The sequence below is a fragment of the Dipodomys spectabilis genome, unplaced genomic scaffold (assembly GCF_019054845.1).
Source record: "Dipodomys spectabilis isolate Male_0828 unplaced genomic scaffold, ASM1905484v1 ptg000125l, whole genome shotgun sequence".
In the NCBI taxonomy this organism is placed as follows: domain Eukaryota; kingdom Metazoa; phylum Chordata; class Mammalia; order Rodentia; family Heteromyidae; genus Dipodomys; species Dipodomys spectabilis.
The window spans coordinates 3,913,698-3,934,968 of NW_024870802.1; the positions used below are offsets into that span (position 1 = coordinate 3,913,698).

The following is a 21,271-nucleotide window of genomic DNA, read 5'->3' on the forward strand; positions in this document are numbered from 1 at the left end:
ATTCCCTCTGAGCTTAGGCCAGAGCTAAGCGTCTTTAAGAGTTTGAGATTGAAGGAAGAGAAGTAGAGAATACCTGTTGCCTACTCTGTCCCTCTTCTCCCTTCTGATTAATGGGGCTTTTCAAACCTTAGTGTATCTAGGGATCCACAGAAACCCTCTCCATGAAGATTGCCAGAGCAAATCTTTGTTCTGAAGGTCAAGCGTGGGACCGTGGAATCCCTGTTCTGGCCATCAGAAGATACTGATACAGATCAAGTTTTGAGAATCGTAGTTTGTCTTCTGTGCTAAAATTGTCTTCTGTGCTAAAATGCCAAATCCTGAGATGAATGTGAGATGCCAGACCCTTTACTGCCAAAGTGACCCAAAAGAAAGTCAGTAAAATATAGGCATTAACCCTTTAGATTGATACAGATGTGCCTGGCTGATGGCCTGGGCATCTTACCCAGAGATAGCAGTGGCTTTCCAGCAGAAGTCTGGTCCTGCCAACCCCAAAATAGATCAGACAATGAAGAACAGTTCCAGGCTTCTTGCCCCGGTCCTTTGTAGATGGAAGGTAACTATCAGTTCATCAGTAACCCATCTGTGAGTGGCCTATGCCCAGGTGATGGAGGTAGACCAGGCCTAGCTGTCGTCTATCTTCTCATTGTCATTAGCTGACATTCTAGGGAGAAAAAAAATCCTATAAGAAAAATTCATCTGACAATAATATTTGTCACTATAACTCTGATAATCACCACCACTCCCAATGGTTATCATTACAATCATCACCACCTTTATCAAATCTAATGTTTAGAATGGCTCTTAGTGGTAACATTGTAGCCAGAAGTAGATTTGCCTGTTCCCTTCTAATCATCACCCGATGTTTGGGAAGACCTCATTACCTGTGTCCCCATTTTATGGGTCAGGAGACGGAGGCACAGAGAGGGAAGTAACATATCCTGGCTCACATCAAGTGCAGTCCAAATTCTAGAACAGGCTATATGACTATGTTAGTGGCTTCCGTGATTCTGATCTTAGTGGTGGAGAGCAACAGACGGGTAATGTGATTGGCACAGGAACATGAAGGTTTGTTAGTGCTATCATTAGTTGAGTGTCCAGGGCCTTGCTGAATTCCTTTTTAAAGTTTTTTTTTTTTTTTTTTCCGGAAAGACAGGCTCTTCTGGATTGTGTTAGAGAGGGTTTCCTCTAATTAGTGGCACCAAATAGAAGCAAATTGTGGCCCTCAGGGGACTCTATACTATGATATAAGTTCTTGCTGTGAGTGGCCATGAGTGTGAGCCTCTCAGGGTTCAGTGGTGACACATTGTTCAGTGCCCACCATGGCTCCCAGATCAGGTCTTGAGGTTTTACGAGAATCTGGGCTCTGTTGGATGCGTGAATGTCATGCTGACCATCCAGCTCTGGTGGTGATGCTCTTTGCCAGTGTGCTGGTGACTTGGCTTGAAGCTGCTAAACTCACTGTGGGTCTCCACGCCCCCTGGAACATCTCTTATCCATTCAGTGTGCAAAGGCTGGGAGCAGGCCTCCAGATTGCCATGGACAGGGTCAACTTAGAGTCAGCAGGCTTTGGAAACTTCAGCTGGGAGTTCACGTATACCAACTCAGCCTGCAGTGCCAAGGAATCCCTTGCTATGTTCATCAACCAGGTCCAGAGAGAAAAGATTTCTGCGCTGTTTGGACCGGCATGCCCAGAAGCAGCAGAGGTAGAGTATAAAGCCTTCTGGAAAACTGGGCTGAATTTCCATTGGACAGGATGATCTTAAAGATGATGGAACTGATTTGAATAATCTCTTAACAAGTATCATTATTATAGCAATTGATATGCAGGTCTTGGATATCCTTTTTATTTGTTTTGACTTTTTGAGCTGTAATTATACCTTGTAATTAGAACAATTAACATTCTCTTTAAAGAAAGCCTTTCAGGTTGGGTGCTGGTGGCCCATGCTTGTAATCCTAGCTGCTAAGGAGGCTGACATCTGAGGTTTGCAGTTCAAAGCCAGCCTGGCAGGAAAGTCTGTGAGACTCTTATCTCCAATTAAACACCCCTCCCCCGCAAAAAAAATGCTGGAAGTGGAGCTGTAGCTCAAGTGGTAGAGTATTAGATTTGATCAGGAAAGCTCCATGGTCCCAGGATACCAGCATCCTCCAAAAAAAAGTCTTTCAAATAAAAAATTACTAGTCCATATACCCCCTTTCTTCTCTTGTTGATTGAATATGTTGCTTTTATGTACAGACTCTTATTATGTATTCATGGTTGTATTGTCAGCCATGTGGATTGGAAAGCTTAAGATAAAAACAAGAGTTTGGCTTTACATGTGTGTAATAAATAATTCAGGGATGATGAAAGTAACCCGAGAAGAATAAAGTATGACAGATTGCTTTAAGTAAGAGTGAGTAAATGAAAAAAGCATTTGTGTGGTTAATGGAATTAGTTCTGTCAGTGTCTTCAACGCTGGTGTCATCTGGGAGCTACTGCTGCCAGGAGGGACTCGAAAGACTCTTCAAAATACTGCAGAAGTGCCAGTAGTTTAAAATTAAGCTCACCTTTGAATTTGAGTTTTGATGTCTCCTGGAATTCCCCACTTGACACATTTCTCGCTTTCCAGAGCCTACTCATCCTTCAATGTCAACCCCAAGGGACAGCCCTTGAGGCTCTCTCTACACCTTCACCCTCATTCTTCATATCCCTAATTCTACAATTAAGAGTAAGTTATTCTTACCCTAAATTCCTAGAAATGTATTGTTTATAAAATTTGGAAGGTATATTCTAGAATGAATTTCTTAAGCCCCATTATTGGGGCTTGAACTTAGCTTTTCCCTTAGCTTTTTCACTCAAGGATAATGTTCTCCAACACAAACCACAGCTCCACTTCTAGATGTTTTGCTAGTTAATTAAAGATAACAGTCTTTCAGACTTTTCTGCCCAGACCGGCTTTGAACCATGATCCTCAGATTTTAGTCTCCTAAGTAGCAAGGATTACAGCCGTGAGCCACCAGCATCTGACACAGGTCTATTTTTATATATCTTAGCTCATATATTAGACTATAAGCTCCTTTAATGTCAAGTTCTTCAAACTTCTTCATGAATTATAAGCTCTTAATGATCAAGCCATAAGAAATGAGCCAAGTACAAGTTCAGAAAGGAAAGAGGAGTGAATAGCTTAAAGTGTGGGCCTTGGAGTCATGTATCTTATGTTGTGATTCTGCTCCATTATTTGTTAGATGTATAACTTATATCTCCATATTTTTGTCTTTATAATGGGTACAATGATAATATCTGACATATGCAGGGTCTTAGTTGAGTGATTCATAAGCACACAGTAAAAGATTTCACTTGTTAACCTGGTCTTCCAAAGTTTTGTTTCTGCAAATTGGATCCAAAGCATTCTTATCAATATTCCAAAGGAGAGGATCTAGTGTAAGGTTCACTGAATTCAAAATTCATGTAGACATTTGATTCTGAGGTTTGAATGTGGCATAAACTCTATCATAGAAAGATATTCTTTTGGTTACTTTAAGGTTATTGGTTTGTTGGCCTCTGAGTGGAACATCCCCGTATTTGACTTTGTTGGACAAATGGCAATAGTGGAAAACCACCTCTTGTACGACACCTGTGTGACACTTGTACCATCCATCCAAGAAATTGGTGATGCGCTGCAGAAAAGTCTCTCATACCTAGGCTGGAAACACATTGGCCTGTTTGGAGGCTGCTCTGGGGTTCCATCCTGGGGTGGAGTGGATGAGTTATGGAGGGTTGTGGAGAATAAACTTCAACCTAATTTCACCATCATGGCCAGCATGAGATACACCATCAGGGACCCAGTCCTTCTGCAGGAAGATCTCAGGAGTATAACATCAGTCACCAGAGGTGAGCAGGCAAGATCATCCTTTACTTGTATTTGGCGATTGTTTGGAAACAACTAAGAACTCTTCATTTTTCTGTGAGTTTGAAAATCAGAAGAAAATGAGGTACAAAGTTGACACATAGAGGCGATTTCCTTCTTTCCTTGATGGTCACTGATGTTTTATCTTTTTTCATCTGAAGTAAAATTTTAGAAGTCATGATGCATAAAGTAAGTTCTAAAATAATGTTAAGCAGTAATATGCTAAGCATTCCAGGTCCCAGATTTTGGAAGTTGTTTAGAGAGTAGGCAGTGGAGATACATGCATTTATTGATTCTCGCCTTTGTACTTTCTTCCTGTGCTCTTCTGGGCAAGATCCCTAACTTCTCTGTGATTTAGATACCTTATCTGTAAAATGAAGGCAACCATCTTAAGGACTAAGTCAGATCACCTAGTGTTTAGCACTACGTTGGGGTGGGTAGTTGTTCAACATCCAATAATTGTTTTATGCCGCTGCCTACAGGTCTCTTTTCTTACTAGATCAGTCACCTGACTCCTCTCCTTTCTTCAGATAAACTTTAGGATTTTGCCAGATCCTCACTCAGGAGTGCCATTTCTTCTCATACACTGTCGGCCTGACAGTGACTCCCTGAGCACTGGCGTCCTTTCCACTTCGTTTGATGCTGTCTCTTGTATCTAGTGCAGTGCTTGACAGATAGATAAGCATATTATGTAATATACCTAATTTAGAAAGCAGACCATCGCTTCATCTATGTGTTCGTACCATGAATGATGATGTGAGAACAGAAGTACTGGGTTTACTTCTTCCCATCTCCATTCAGAAGGTCAAAATGCCCTTGATCCTAGCTCCTCCTAACTAAGGTGTGACTAAGGAGTCACCTACCATATCTGTTCTTCTAATGATTTTGTCCATTAAAGGAAAGAGACTGAGGCACAGAAATGATCTCAAACTTTTTGGACTTGGGGACTCTAATGGGAGGGGAGGGGACGGGACTGTGTCAGGGCGAAATCTGCCAGGCTCAGTTTAAGACATATACTCTTAGAGAGAGTTTAGGCCTTTCTCTTTCCTAAGCATTTTAAGGGAAAAAAAAGAGAAGTTCATGGTTTATATGGACTGGCTTTAGACTATACTTGGGGGTGGCGAGTGGACGAAAGAGGCATGGGAATGGAAGGGAAGAAAGGAGTAGAAGAGGAAGAAAGGGAGAATGAGAAGGAGGGGCATTGAGGAGAGAGGGACAGAAAAGGAGAGGGGAGACAGAGGCACAAACAAGTGGAAGTCTGACTGTGTTCTCCCTTCTTCTAGTTATCATCTTAATCTGCAGCTCAGAAGATGCAAAGGTTATTCTGTTGGCTGCAGAGAATTTGGGGCTCAACACTGGAGAATTTGTCTTCATCGTTTTGCAGCAGCTAGAGGTGGGTCTTAATACACTGGTCCAAAGTTATGGTTCTCTAGCAATGATGGAAGTGGCTAAAGCACTATGTGCTTCCCCCAAGAACAGAGTTACACATTTCACACATATTGCTGCACTTGATATTGCCAATGGCTGTGTGAGGCAGATATTACATGTATCATTATACTTCATCATTCCAACTGCCTTGGAAGGCAGGTATGATTAACATTCCAACTTATAGGCAGAAAAACCAAGGCCAAGATAAGCAAGGTGCTATACTCTAGGCTGCCCGGGTGATGTTTCCAACTGGATTGCTTGTCCCTACTACGCATAGCCCCACAGCAGAGAATGCTTATGAGGTGCCAGGCCTCAAAACCACCACAAGCTCTTAGTCTCATTTATGGAAAATGAAACTGAACCCAGGAGGGTAAAATAGCTTGCCCATGGCCATACAAACTAGTATGGAGAGATTATTCCAACCCAGCTGGGCTGGCTTCAGTGTCAGTGCCCATAAGAACATCTTCCTGCCCATGGGATAATGTCTCCACAGTATAATTTTCCAGTAGCTTTAACTTTCTACAATGAGCTTGTTTTATATCATCATAAGAAGTTGAAATGGGGCAAAAGAGAGTAGAGGAAGATATGTAAAAACATCCCAGATTTCTTTCCTTATCAGGATGTGTGTGTGTGTGCATGTGTGTGTGTGTGCGCGCCAGTTCTGAATCTTGAACCTACAGCTCTGGAATTGCCACTAAGCTTTTTAGCTCAAGGCCAACACTTTTCCACTTGAGCCACAGCTCCACTTCTGATTTTTTGAAAATTCATTGAAGATGAGAGTATTATGGACTTTCTCTTCCTGGCTTCAAACTTCTATCCTTAGAAGATCTCAGCCTCCTGAGTAGCTAGGATTACAGGTGTGAGTCACCAACACTCAGCTCAGGAAGTGTTTATCTGGAAGTGTCACAGATTTCTTCAGATGGCAGCTAAAATTTTAAATGTTTGTCAGACTTTCCAGAGGATCTTCCTGTATTCCCTTTTTATTATTACCCACTTTGCTTCTCTTTCCTGTTCTATTTGCGTCTGCCTTTAGAGAGGCAAGGGATGGACAGATGGGATGAGTCAGTTTGCATGAGGAAGTCCTCCAACAATACCCACATATCCTTACCACTTCCTCTCAAAACCTTACTAATCAATTTCCATTGATTTGTAGTGGAAGAAAGTATATAGAAGTAAAACTACACTATACAATATCCATGCAATTAAATTTATTCTGCTTTTCAAAAGAATGCATAAATCCCTTCTGAAACTGCCTGACTTAGGTAACTGTAACCCCCTCTGTATGTCACCTTTACAATAAAAATGAAAGAAAACAATTATAGGCAATAGGAATCCTTTGAATCAGTCTGGAATTTGAGTCTGCTCTGCTTTTTTAGAATATGTTCAGCAGGTAAAAAATAGGAATAACAACTATTTCTTGGAATAATCAGCCTTCTGAATATTATGCATATATGAGGGTACCACAGAAGTTTGCCTTCTTGGAGAGGAAGAGGAAAGTCAATGGCACAGTAGAACAGTGTGAGCAGATGACACAGTTGGATCCTGTTAAGGAAGTGGAAAACAATAGTGTGTACAAATGAAGAATTAAAATATTCTTTGTGATATTCCTTATTCTACAATAAACTTTTCAGTACCGTGAGAATGAAAGTGTTTCCAGTGTAGGTTTTAAGTGGAAGAAAGTCATGCTGTAGTAGTAGTATAGTGTGATAGTGGTTACATAAAACACATATAATCCCATAGTCTCTCTCTCTCTCTCTCTCTCTTTCTCTCTTTCTCTCTCTCTCTCTCTCTCTCTCTCTCTCTCTCTCTCTCTCACACACACACACACACACACACACACACACACGCGTGCCTCTGTAAATGCTTATATTGATTGAATACCTCCCAGTAAGATGAAAGGGAATAATTTAGGAATTGGGACATGTGCAATAAATGAGTGGGCTTACACTCTTCATAATAGCAGCAACATAGATAATGATGCCAACAAAAAAGAATATACTATATATATACATATATAATATACAATATACATAAGCAGAATCTACAAACTTGAGCACTTATTACTACTAGGTAAGCTTGTGGCCTCTCAGTTGCTTGATGCCACTAATATGTTTAAAGTTTTCATTTATTCTATGGCTCTGTTCCCACTGTGGATGTGGTCGCTAAAAATATGGTCCGTGTTTGTGCAGGCCTTCTAGAATCCTTTCTGAGGGTTAGAATATAGCAATTCAAATTCAACACTGTCTGGCTGTGGGGGTCATTTCCTATGGAATAGTGACATTTGTTTTATCACTTTTTAGGACAGTTTTTGGGAAGGATTGATGACAAATCAGAAGATGACACATATCCCAAAAGTCTATGAGTCACTGCTTGTCATCACCCTCAGCTCCTATGGAGAAGGCCCTGGAGAAGACAGCTTTGGCTTCCGGAAACAAGTCTATGAAAGGCTGAGGAGACCGCCCTTCCAAAGTTCCATCTCCTCTGAGGAACAGGTCAGGTTGGACAGGACCTCTGCACAGGGCCTACCTCCCTTCTTTGGTCCTATTTGTGTTTAGCTTTTGCATTTCTCCCTTTTGTTTGCCCTTCTTTCCCTACTCCCTTTACACACACACACACACACACACACACACACACACACACACACACACACACTTTTCCCGCTCCGCAAACAAGCAGTGGTTTCAGGCTGTCTTGTGAAATCTGTATCCTAAACATTACTAAGTGGGCCAGAGGTTACAGGATAAAAGGTCACTGGCTTTCGGGGTCACAGAGCTGGGTTCTTATCCTACTTCTGTTTACTAACAGTGGGATCCTGGAGTTAACTGCTTAGCCTCCCTATCCCTCAGTCTCTTCATTTATAAAACGGGACTACTGATGGTGTCTGTCTTCCAGCTGTGGTCATGAGCGTCTAATACCACACCATGTGGATATAGCAGGAGGAATAACAATGGCTATTCAGACGGTGCCAATTTCCTTTGCCAGAAAGATGGCAGGATTGAGGAGCAGGATGGAGTAATAGGTGGTGTGGAGCTAGGACAGCTAAGTCAAGCAGAGGGACTGGGGTAGGGGGGAATCAGTCAGGGGAGAGTATATCAGCAAGTCGAATCTGCACACGTGTGAATGATTAGCAAGAAGTTCCCACAGAGAGGACACTGGCTGGAGCTGGAGCTACTCCCACTGAGGGGCCAGGCTGAACCCAAGGTCAGGACTGCTCATTGATAGTAAGGGACTTGATTCAGAATGAGGGAGTGCATTGTGCATCCCAACACACATACGAGACAAGAGGGTGGATTCCTGAAAACATGAGGAGCCGTTCTCACGGCTGTGACCAGCTGCCATAGAAGAAGGCTCCTGCCCTGGCAATTGACTCAACCAAAAATGAAAAATGAGAACAACTATTGAAGACGTACTACGGGACATAGGAATTATATGAGTTTACCTACTCTGCTCCTGCTTCATAACTGTGGTGTGATCCATATGTTATAAACAATAAGCCGAGATTTGGAGAAGTTACAGAACTTACTTCAGGTCTCTCTCACAGCTGGAAAGCAGCAGAACCAGCCCGACTCCAGTATCTCCCTTAGCTTCCTCCCACCTATGGCCTGTGAAGCTGATCTTGTCTATGGTCAGGGTCTAATTCTGAGGAAGGTAAAGGCTGTGAGGGCTGGATTTGATAGTAGGGCCTCTCAGTGGACTGCGTGAAGAATATGTGGTGCTCTACTTCCCAAAGGATCGAGACAGGCTCTTCCAGCTGAGCAATGGATGCCATGGGCTTCTGTATACTGTGTTTGCTCTTTGTTTTTCTGCTGCTCCTGGGGCTCGAACTCTGGGCTTAGGTACTGTCCCTGAGCTTTCTGTGCTTAAGCACTCTGGCCTTTTGTGGTTATTGGAGATAAGAGTCACACAACTTTTCTGTTCAGGCTGGCTTGAAACCACGATCCTCAGATCTCAGCCTTTTGAGTAGCTAGGACTACTGGTGCTGGGCTCACTGCATATGCTCTTGTTGAAGGTGAGCCCTTACTCTGCCTACCTCCACGACGCCCTCCTGCTCTATGCTCAGACAGTGGAGGAGATGGTAAAGGTCGGGAGAGACTTCCGGGATGCGCGGCAGCTGGTCAACACTCTGAAAGCCAATCTGACAGCACTGCAGGGTAAGAGTTTTTCTGGTCCCAGTCTGGCACAGTCCTGTGGGCTCTGACATGACTGATGGGTCCCTACTAGCCTACTGCAAGGCCTGCCTCTCTCTGCTGCACATTTCTTCTTTCTCATGAAGATCTGATCTTTCATAAGAGTGACTGAGGCTAAAGCCATCCAGTTTCTCAGGCCACAGGTAGAGGAGGCCTCTGGGGTACCTTCTATTCTTTCCCTTCAAAGTCTCACCCACTACTGCTTCCTAATGGCAGAGAACACGAGACTTGCCTCTTTGTGCACTAAGACAATGTGGTGTGTTGGGAAGTACAGGAAATAAGGCCAAGAAGGCCTTAAGCCATGGCAGGGACTGAAGGAGGTAGCTCCGGACAATTACTATTGTGCAGGCACTCAACATCCTGTGTTGGTTCTGACTGTTGCTGGCAAGGGTAAGTCAGAGGTTTTATGTGAAATTAATTGGAAATTGCTTAATCATTTTTAATTGAATTTTTTTTATGCTGGGCGCTGGTGGCTCACACTGTAATCCTAGCAACAGGAGGCTGAGATCTGAGGATCATGGTTTGAAGTCAGCCCAGGCAGGAAAGTTCAGGAGACTATCTCTAATTAACTACCAGAAAATCGGAAGTGGCGCTGTGGCTCAAGTGGTAGAGTATTCACCTTGAGCTGAAGAGCTCAAGGGACAGTGCCCAGGCCCAGAGTTCAAGCCCCACAACTGACAAAAAAATGTTTTTAAATATTATTTTTTTAATTTAGTGTTTTTAAAATTGTCTTTGAGTAGTTGTATGAATGAGTTTCAATTCAACATGCCAGTTTATGAATACAATGCCTTTTGATCAATGTCAACCCTTTCATCCTTCTGCCCCATTTCTCCCAACCCTGACCAATTCCTCAGTTTACCTGGTTTCACTAAAAAAAAAAAAAATTTTTTTTTGGGTCCGGTCATGGGGCCTGAACTCTGGGCCTGGGCGCTGTCCTTCAGCTCTTCAGCTCAAGGCTAGCGTTCTACCACCTGAGCCACAACGCTACTTCTGGTTTTTTCTTTTTTGCTTATTTGGTGCTGAGGAATCGAACCCAGGGCCTCGAGCATGCAAGGCAAGTGCTCTTCCACTGAGCCACCTTCCCAGCCCTACAAAAAAAAAATGTTTAAATGCTCAATGGCCTTCCCCATCACACCACATCTGCCTGTATAGTTGGTATTTTGGCTCTAACAGGATGCTGCTTCTGCATCTTACTGTTGAGTCAGATTTCTTGAAACAGAACCATTTTGCACCTGGTGTTCCCTGGGGAAGGGACTTGCTGAGCTCAGTTACATCATACTGCTGCTTTGAGCTCCAAGTGCCCCTCTGTCCTGTACCTTATGCAACCTTCTCTCTTTCCAGGAATTACTGGTCCTGTGTTTGTGGACTCCCAGGGGGAAAGGCACAGTCATTATTCTGTCTACACTTTAGAGAAATCTGGAAATGGGAGCCTTTTTCTTCCTTTTCTTCATTATGACAGCAATCAGAAAGTGATCAGGTACCGCAAGACATTTCTGTACATGCTGTTCATAAAAATACTGCCAAAGCCCAGGGAAGAAGATAAAGATCAGGACTCCTACTGGGAAGTTGAGTTGGGATCTAGTTCTTAGAATTCCCTCACCATGTATTCTCGTGTTTTCTGAAGTTATGAAGACCTACCCAGAGATGTGTGTCCTTCAGAACCACAGTGTTGTCCTAAGCACCCAGGAATCACTAAGGAAAAGCTCTGGTTTTTGTTTCCTCAGCTACAAATCAATGAAAAAAAGGAAGTATAGCTTGTAAATTAATTTCTATTTAGACCCAATTGCCAACCTCCCAATTTCCATTGAGACTTTTCTCTTCTTACTTTGGGAATGGTGGTCACTACAATGAGACAGCCAGGTAAGGAAAGTAACTATGGCAACCCTATCCTCAAGATCATAGAAGCAGGCATATCCACGTAAGGGATGATGTTTTGGTCTGTGAAATGTCAAGATTGTTATACAATATGACTTGTCTGTATCAAACACGGATGGAAATCTCAGCAACACTAGGAAATTGTCACATCATCTTTTAAATCAAAAGAGACATGGTTTCAATCAAAAGATTCCGGCAGCTATTCTACCCAACAAAAACATATATTGCTTCTCACGAATGAGATTACCAGAGTAGATCTAATGAGTCAAGAGGGTTGGGAGCATTAAATAGGTCAGCAGAGTTTTGAACTAAGAGACTAAAGCCTAGTTTTTGCAACTAGCACCCATATTTTAGATGCCACTATGGTACACAAGGTAGAAACAGATGGAATAAATGGAGTAAATGCTGGCCATCTTCTTTTCTCTTTTAACAGACCTTTGAGGTATTTCTCCAATATGACTTGGCTCCATAGTTTCCGTCCCAGGGGCAGACCAAGCTGTGGAATTTATAATGAGCTCTGCAAAAGGGAGCCTACTTTAACTGGTAAGTATGGCTGCTTGGGAGAAGTAGTGTTGTGTCTCTGTAGAACATTTCTTTTGATGTTTTAGCCCAGAAAATCTTGGTGGGGCAGGTGTGGTGCTTTGCTTTAATAGGGTGTTCAGCATCCTCTCTAGTTGTTCAGAGTGGGGAGCCACACCAATCATTTGGTCTGACCCTGACAAGTCTATCACAGGTAGGACTTGAAATTCAGTAAATCAAGGGGCATTTTCTCAAAGCAAAATTCAACTATCTCCTTGGGAAGAACAATCTTCCGTTGAAAAACTCCTGCTCTAGGGAAATCTGGCCCTGGCTTTTGAAATTCAATTCTCAAGGACTCCCATATTTTTGATGCCAATGCTGGAGCTTGAACTTAAGGCATTCCATTTTTGCTTAGCTTTCTTGCTCAAGACTGTCACTCTACCACTTGAGCTATGTCTCACTTATGGGTGTTTTTGTTTGTTTATTTGTATTTTTGCTAGTTAAGGTTAAGTTGAGGTAAGAGTTTCTTAGATTTAATCTTCCTGGGCCTGCATTGATCTGGTGATTGCCAGATCTCAGCCTCTAGAGTAGAAAGCATTATAGGCATGAACCATTGCACCTCTGTTTGGTTTGTGGTTCCTCGAATAGGATTTTATTTTTCATATTTACCTTTTTATTAGTGTTATGATTTATACAAACAAGTTGTATTGTGATATTTCCACACATGTCTTTCATATTTACCTTTTCCCCCCTCTTGAGCAATTTTGACTGGTTTCCTTATTTATCTTCCTTGACAGGTTGCTTTGATTATATTCACACCTCTACTCTTCCCCTTTCCCCTCCCTCTGACTCCCAATTACCAAACAGTCCTACCATTCTTTTTTTATTTTTAAGGTCTAGATTCCATATATGACAGAGAACATGTGCTATTATTTGTCTTTCTCAGTCTGATTTAACTTCATGATCTTCAGTTCCATCCATTTTCCTAAAAACAATATTATTTCATTCTTTATGGCCGAGGCCTCTATTGAGTGTGTATCCATGAGGTATACCTCATTTTCTTGGTCTGTTTATCGGTTGAGGGGCACTTGGACCGATTCTATATTTGGCTATTGTAAACAGTACTGCTATGAACCTGAACATGCAGGATTTCTATTAAATGCTGACTATTTCTATTAAATGGTTCCTTTAGATATATGCCTAAGAGTGGTCTAACTGGAACATAGGGTAATTCTGTTTTTTTAGTTTCCTGAGGAGCCTCCTTACTGCTTTCCATTAGTGGCTGCATTAATTTACACCCCCAATAATAGTGCACAAATATTTTTGTTTTTAAAGGACTTCCTTCCTAGGGAGTCTAGCAGAGCTTGGGCAAAAGTGGTTAAGGAGCCTCACCCTAGAATTAGACGGTGCTTAGAAAGCAACTCTACCAAGAGCATACATGTATAACAAAACATGGCACTGGCATTTGACATCACAATTACATCCAACAAGGTACGTTTCTATATGAAGGAGGAAGTGAGCGTGGCTGCCAAGAGAAGCAGAGACATAGTCAGAGAAATATTGCTGGAAGAAATTAAGTCTGAATGGATTCAGTGTATTTGAGCCTAGATAATAACCTGGGTGGCTTTTTAGGTTCTTGCTTGGAAAGATCTTGTTGGATCAGCGATGTGCTCACCTCTGCTTTTACTCATGCCTAAGTAAAGACTGTTGCTTCCCTCCAGGCACAACTGCTGTGATTTCCACAATGACACTCTTCATCGTTGTCTTGGGAGCTGCCATCATAGGTCTGGTTTTAAGGATGCACAGGGAAAAATTACAAAACGATTGTGAAGACAGCTGGTGGCAAATCAACTATGACACTATCACTATTATTCCCCAGAACAAGGTAAGTCTATACATGACCCAGATACCTCTCTTCTGGGTCATTGCTGGAGACTTGTGGAAGAGGCCTTTCCGAGGAGATCATTGAGCTCATTAGAGCTGACTCACTGAGCAAGGGAGCACTTAATGAAGGAGCACAAGACCTGCATTCTGGTTCTTTGCCTTCCATTTCCTGGCTGAATATCTCTGAAAATAACACTTTGTCTTCCCAGACTCATTTTCAATTAAAAAATGATTAGTAGTCTCTGAGTCCTTAGACTCTATTACTCATGAGTAGAAGCACCATATGGCCTATTCAAATATTAAAGTCATTCTTGGGGAATATTTAGTTCTTTTCAAAACCACATTCAGGAAGTGGTGGTGCATTGCTGTATTCTTGGTGCTCAAGAGCTTGAAACAGGAGGATAAAGGGACTTCAAAACCAGCTTAAGCTATATAGCCTGTCTAAAAACAAACACATTCACTTTTTTTTTTGGTGCCAGTCCTGGGGTTTGAACTCAGGGCCTGGATACTGTCCCTGAGCTTTTGTGCTCAAGGCTAGTGCTCTACCACACTGAGCCACATTTCTGGTTTTTTAATAGTTAATCAGAGGTGAGAGTCTCATGGACTTGTTGCCCAGTCTAGCTTTGTTGCGATCCTCAAAACTTAGCCACCTGAGTAGCTAGGATTGTAGGCAGGCAGGATCCACTGACACCTGGCTACCACATTCACTTTTTTTTTTAAAATAAGCAAAGTAGTTTTAATGAAAGTTTATTCAAGATTAAATACAGGGCTGGGAAGGTAGCTCAGTGGTAGAGTGCTTGCCTTGCATGCATGAGGCCCTGGATTCGATTCCTCAGTACCACATAAGCAGAAAAAAGCCGGAAGTGGTGCTGTGGCTCAAGTGGTAGAGCGTTAGCCTTGAGCTGAAGAGCTGAGGGATAGCGCCCAGACCCAGAGTTCAGGCCCCCATGACCGACAAAAAAAAAAGATTAAATACAATCTCTCTGTACACATATTCTTGTGTGTACTCTAAGGAACACAAATACAATGACATTATCACAGATATCATTAATTAGTTAAAAATGATAGTGATAGAATATTAACAAAGTTTTAATGATGCCACATACTCATTTGCTTTTGGTATCACTGGTAATTAGGTGACTTTTAGAAAATCATATACAAATATGAAAAATAGGCCATACATACATAAATTGGCTAATGCCAACCCTGAGTTTAACTTCAGTGACAGGAGGTTTATGCCACTAAGCCCTCAAATCCACATATAGTCTTAGCAGAAAAGAGCACTAGACTTGACACATTCACTTTTTGAGGGTGAGTTCCAAAAAGTACATTATATAACATGGAATGAGCATCTACCAAGCACAGTACAGCACGTGGGAATAGCCACAAATGAGATGCCTTCAGAGGAAGGCCTGTGTTTTGTCTCTGGGGTAAGTTCTTTAGATAGAAAGACTAAAAAATATTGTTATCTTGAAGGCTTCAGAGAGGAGAGAAAGGGAGAAGTCACATAGCATGTTCTGGAGCTGGGCTGGTACCAGGCCTAAGAACCTTCAGTGTACCAAGAGCAAGAGATTTGGGTTGATTAGTAAGTCTCTCCCAAATGTCTCTGGGGATTTGAGCCTTTCTCTTCACTCCTCAAGTAAAGGAGTGCTGTTCTGATTTGTCCAATAGATTCTCCTTGAGAAACAGAGCTCTTGTTCTTGGAAAGGTGTTCTCTACCTGTGGAAGAGGCACTGGGGTATTAAATATGGAGGGAACACAGATTCACTTAGGTAAATTAATACGCTCCCCACGTCCAGTTAATTGACACAGTTAGAACCCGAGTATAGGTAACCTGACCTCAAAAGCCTATACTCATAGCCTAGACCATCCATGGTGGTAAAGTTACCAAGAAAGGGTCATGTAGGCAAATCTTGAGTCTCCTACATGCTTAACTGTGTCAGGTTGGAATTCGCCTTCATCTAAAGTTACCCAGTCCTTTGATACTGTACAATGCTGCTAAGAGCAACCAATTGTGTCTTGTGTTTCAGTTTTCCCAGAGAAGTACGCCTGTGATGAGAGGAGGTGTGCGCAGCACACATCCTGTGATGCTTCCTACTGACTGTAGCTCCTATAAGAGCCAGCAGGGAGAAGAACTTTTTTATGCTCCAGTAGGACTTTACCAGGTATTTCTATGCCATGTGGCTGCATGGAGGAATGAGTGTATATTTCTGATTCTTCTCCTTGTGAAGTTTTGGTCAAGTAAGCTATTCTGACTAGAAAGACATTCTTGAAGTAGAAGCCATTGTGGTTTTGTGCTTCTCAAACTGCAAGACACAGAAAAAATTACACATGACTCTTGGTATAAATGCAGATAAATCTGTGTACATATTATGTGTCAACATTTTAGTGTGTAAAACAAGCCGATTCTAGATGGTAGGTCTAGCTTAGAATAGAGCCCAAAGATTATGCATTTCTAGAGATCATCTCCCAGGTAATTTCTCTGCTGGCTTCTCAATTAGACTCAGCTCAGCCCTATCAAACTTTCTATGATGATAGAAATATTCTAGCTTTGCACTAATATGGAAGCCACTAGCATCCTATGATTATTGAACATTATTGGGACTAGGACACTGAATTTTTTTTAAAGTTTTCTTTCATTTTGATTCACTTATGTTTAATAGCCTCAACGGGGCTACTCTAATGGATCCTAAATCCTAGACTGGGTGATTTCATCCTGGTACTTCAATAGTGGAAACGGGTGTTTCTGTGGTATAAATGATAGAAGTGGCTAAACCTTGCTCATCATTCACACGCATCCTTTGTCACTCTGTCTTCACACCCAGGCCATGTAGCTGGCTATACTTAGCAAGCCTGTAGAAAGTTCCATAGGGAAAAAAATTACATGAAAGAAAAAGAAAAACACCCTTGCATGTATTGTTTTCATTGGAAGTCTCAGGATTTCCGGAATGACGGCAGAAAGCACCCAACAAAAGTATTGTTTGCTCTGAGGTTAGGAGTTGCTTATGGTTAAGGTTGGGTTAAGATGGATGAAAAGATAAAGGAAGATTATTCAAGATGAAAGACAATTCATTCCCTATTCAACTGATCTTTCCAAATGTCTTACCTACTTGAGGTCTTGAAGTATAAAAAAACTTGAGGTTTTACCAAGTACTCTAGGGACTGTGTTTCATGAAGAACTAAGTATCCCAGTCATCTAGCCATTTAGAGCAGGAAGCCACGAATCTATATCATATACTCTGCCTGATGAATCTCCATACAATATGTCTCCTTGCCCCTCTCTCAAATCTCATCATGGGATTTTACATCCCTGTTGCGTTTATGTTCATGTTCAAAGTCTCTAATAAGGAACTTTGAGTATTTGGCTCCATTCTACTTTAAGACATTTTTGATCCAAATCCTATGTGGATATCATTGATCCTGCTGAGTTTTGACATGCATGCTTTACCTTCTTACAATGCTATGCTCATTCTGCCTTTCTTGCCCATCTAGAACCTGCTTATTCTTCAGAGTTTAGCATAGCACCCCTCTGTGAGTGCTTTCCTTGATCCCAAAGCCATTCCTTGCTGGGTGGAAACGCCATCATAGTCTTCAGTATTCTGCATTTACTCCCATATAGAAATAGACCCGGCTTGATGTTTAATTCATACAGAGGCTTGTCATCTCTCTCATCTTAGGCTCCATCCCTTCTTCTAGCCAACTCTTCTTCCATGGTTTTGGTAATGATTGATTGAATGACTCCAAAAGCAGATATGCCATACACTGAAAACCTGTGCTAGGCATTGAGTTAACAGTGGTTGTGTGTGTGTGTGTGTGTGTGTGTGTGTGTGTGTGTGTGAAATAGGAGTGTGAGAGTTGTCCCTGAGCTCTTTTTCTCAAGGTTAATGGTTTCTGCCTTTTTGTGGTTAATTGGAGATAAAAGTCTCAGAGGCTTTTCTTGCCCAAGCTAGCTTTGAACCTCAGCCTCCTGAGTAGTTAGGATTACAGGAATGAGCCATCAGTACCTGGCCAGTTAAGTTAGTATTTTAATTGACTTAATCTTGTGGTAATTCAGTGATAATGCTATTCTTGTAATCCCTGTTTTGCAGGTGAAGAAATGAGTGTTTGAGGAAGCTTATTCCAGTGGCAACGCTAGGTTTTGATCTAGACATCCGTCTAGACTTGTGATCCCAATGTACTGTGTTCCTCTGCATGATATTAGGACATTACTGCATAATATCCTAAAAGTATGGTCTTAGAGTTAAGACATTCAAGTTAGATATTAGGTGATCCCATTTTGAATGGAAAAAATCACACCCACTTGGCAGGGCTGCAGGTCAGTTCAATGAGGTCTTTCTGTGGCTTAGTGCCTGGCTTAGTGCCTGGACATAGCACAATGCCAACGCAGCGGGGCTAACTGGTGTGGAACTGGATGATCTCTCCCATAGGTGGCTTTCTTGTCTGTCTTCCTGCTCCCCTTTCTTACTCTTTCCAAGTGCTGTTTCTACATCACTCTGCATTAAGGACATTTTGTTCTGTGTCTGTGATTTCAGGGATACTACGTAGCCATCCGCCATGTTGGGGACCATGCAGAAGCTTGCATGAGGAAGCCAACTGTGCTGCAGGAAGTCCGGCTGGTGAGGCTGCTCTCTGCCCCTTCTCTGCCAGCTCTCCACTCCACCCATGAGGGGTGGCATCCGTGACAAAAAGGCATGGTGGAGGCTGATTTTTTTTCACATGATCTCCCATCCCTGACCCCCAACTGCCCAGGCTTCAGATTCCAGACCCTTGGCCTAAAGCAACTATCTAAAGCCTGGATTCCTCCTACCTCTAATTTTTCTTTCATAATTTTTACTGACCTTTACTCTGGCCTGTGTTCCTCTCTGTCTTTGTTGTCTGTTTACCTACTACCTTGAACCTGGAATTGGGAATAGCTCCAACTTCTTGTCCTCTGCCAGTAACCTATAGTAACCTATACACTAGTACTGACTGTCCCAAGCAAGGAAGCAGGGCTGGACCTGCTTAGTGTGATCTATTTCAGGTAATCCTTATGGCTGCATTTAGATTTTGATGATTCTGGTTTATTTCCTGGAGTCAGATTCCCAGCATTTACTTCCCAGCTCTGCCATTTAGGAGTCGTATCATCTTCAACATTCAATTTCACATTTAGCCATTGGTTCTCTTTTTCCATAACATGAAAACAGTTCTCCTTTCCCAGGCTTCTCTCTATGAATAACCGAAGGGAATCACACTCTGAGCCTGTTCTTTATCATTCTGTCACTCGCAGATATGGGGATTAAAGCACAAAAACATTGTGCCCTTCTTTGGCATTTGCACAGAAGCCCCGAATATCTGTATTGTCACCCAGTATTGCAAAAAGGGAAGTCTTAAGGTAAGCAAAATATTAAGTTTTACCTTGGGTTTGTTTAGTGATAGCTAATAAAGAAGCTTTTCAGTGCTTTCTCCTGTTTCCCCAAGGACAGTTCCTCTTCGGTGGAATTGCAAAACCTGAATTATCTTCATGGGCTGCCTGCTGGGGTTCAGATTAGCAGTGCAGCCGCCTAGTGCTTCCTTTCCTTTGTGCTGGTAGAAATGGGACCTGGGATGAACTTGGTTTCTTTTCATATGATGACATGGCTGCTTCTGACATGGGCACCAGGGCCTATCCATTCCTTTAGTAGGGGACCATCAGCATTGTGTTAGTAACAAGGAGGAGCTTGTACAACTCAAGCCATTGTCCTTTCTGTGGAGTCTAGTTAGGGTATCTCCAGGGAAAATTTCTTTAGATTTATGTGCTCTGCCCCTCTTTGTATCCATTCTGGCTGAAGAAACCAGATCCATCAGGGACAACTCTGATCAAAGCATGCTTCAGCTTGAGTCCCTGGTGACACTTTGATTGACCCTATTTTTCTAGGATATATTGAGAAACTCAGATCATGAAATGGATTGGATATTCAAACTTTCATTTGCATATGACATAGTCAATGTGAGTATAACATAAACTTATTTAAAGAAGCAATACTGTAGTAATTTGGAGTTGTCTTGGATTAGATTGAACTGTCATCTTTGTTCAAAATTCTGGCCCTCTTTTTTCTATTTTTTTAATATATATTTTTATTGTAAAGATACTGTACAGAGGGGTTACAGTTACATGAGCAAGGTAATGAGTACATTTCCTATCAAACATTGTTACCCCCTCCTTTGTTTTTCCCCCTCCCATCCCTTCCCTCCCCACCTCCCTAACTCCTCCTTTCCTGTCCCCCACCTTGAAGTTGTGAAGTTTGTTTACAACATAGTGTCTTGTACGTCTCATTGTTACAATGGGTCAACCTTGTTTCAGCATTTTGTTATTTCCCTCCCCTCCCCAAATTAGAAAAATGTAAATATAAGATGCAGGGCACTGGAATCAATACAGTCAAAGCAGAGGTTTTACCATGGGGGAAGAACATACAGAACAAACAAAAAATCACATAGTATATTGTAAGAACATTAAAAACAACAGCAACAAATATAAAACCTTTTGTGTCCCTGTCTTGGGGTTCATTTTGCTTAGCATCATCTTATATGGTCATATATACATAGCTTTTGACCTTTTCTGCTTGTCCTAGACATATACTAGTTATTGCAAATAAGGAAAACCATGGGACCTATGTTTCTTTGGGCCTAGCTTACTTCACTTAATATAATTTTTCCAAATCTTTCCATTTCTTAACAAATGAGGTGGTATTTTTCTTTCTGATAGAGGCATAGAATTCCATTGTGTGTGTGTGTGTGTGTGTGTGTGTATATATACCAAAATTTTTTGATCCATTTATCTATTGAGGGGCATCTGGGTTGGTTCCATATCTTAGCTATGGTGAATAATGCTGTGATAAATAATGCTGTGACAGTTGTGCTGGTAGTTTTAATATGGCCTTGTTTGTGATCATTTGGGTAAATGCCCCAAAATGGGATTGCTGGGTCATAGGGGAGCTCTATGTGGAGTCTTTTGAGGAACATTCATGTTGCTTTCCAAAGTGCTTGAACAAGTTTACATTCCCACCAACAATTCAGTAGGGTTCCCTTTTGGCCACATCCCTTCCAGCATTAGTTGTTATTAGATTTCTTAATTATAGCCATTCTAACTGGGGAGAGGTGGAATCTCAATGTTGTTTTGATTTACATTCCTTTTATGGTTAGAGAGGTTGAGCATTTCTTCATGTGTCTATTGACCATTCTTATTTCCTCTTCAGAGAAGTCTTTCTTTAAGTCTTTAGCCCACTTATTAATCGGGCAGTTGTTTCTTTGAGGATTTGTTTTTGGAGGATTTAATTTTTTGAGTTCTAAGTATATTTTAGATATGTGGCCTTTGTCCATTGAGAGGTTAGTGAAGATCTTTTCCCAATTCATGGACTTTCTATTGATCTTGCTAGCTATGTCCTTTGCCATGTGGAAGCTCTGCAATTTCATGCAATCCCATTTGTCCAACCTTTCTTTGATTTGTTGTGTTTCTGGGTCTTTATTAAGAAAATTTCG

The 21,271-nt window shown here is 41.8% G+C and overlaps 1 protein-coding gene across 1 annotated transcript in view; it reads left to right on the top strand.

Annotated features, from left to right (window-relative positions):
- The first annotated feature begins 1,319 nt into the window (after positions 1-1,319).
- Positions 1,320-21,271, top strand: part of LOC122115836 (guanylate cyclase 2G-like) — a 37,427-nt gene continuing 17,475 nt past the window's right edge. Inside the window, exons 1-12 of the mRNA XM_042689399.1 lie at positions 1,320-1,703; positions 3,520-3,868; positions 5,168-5,277; positions 7,613-7,804; positions 9,322-9,463; positions 10,841-10,976; positions 11,808-11,929; positions 13,615-13,778; positions 15,808-15,942; positions 18,310-18,393; positions 19,044-19,148; positions 19,671-19,742. Coding sequence (XP_042545333.1) covers positions 1,320-1,703; positions 3,520-3,868; positions 5,168-5,277; positions 7,613-7,804; positions 9,322-9,463; positions 10,841-10,976; positions 11,808-11,929; positions 13,615-13,778; positions 15,808-15,942; positions 18,310-18,393; positions 19,044-19,148; positions 19,671-19,742 — 1,995 coding nt within the window. The remainder of the gene's footprint in view (positions 1,704-3,519; positions 3,869-5,167; positions 5,278-7,612; positions 7,805-9,321; positions 9,464-10,840; positions 10,977-11,807; positions 11,930-13,614; positions 13,779-15,807; positions 15,943-18,309; positions 18,394-19,043; positions 19,149-19,670; positions 19,743-21,271) is intronic.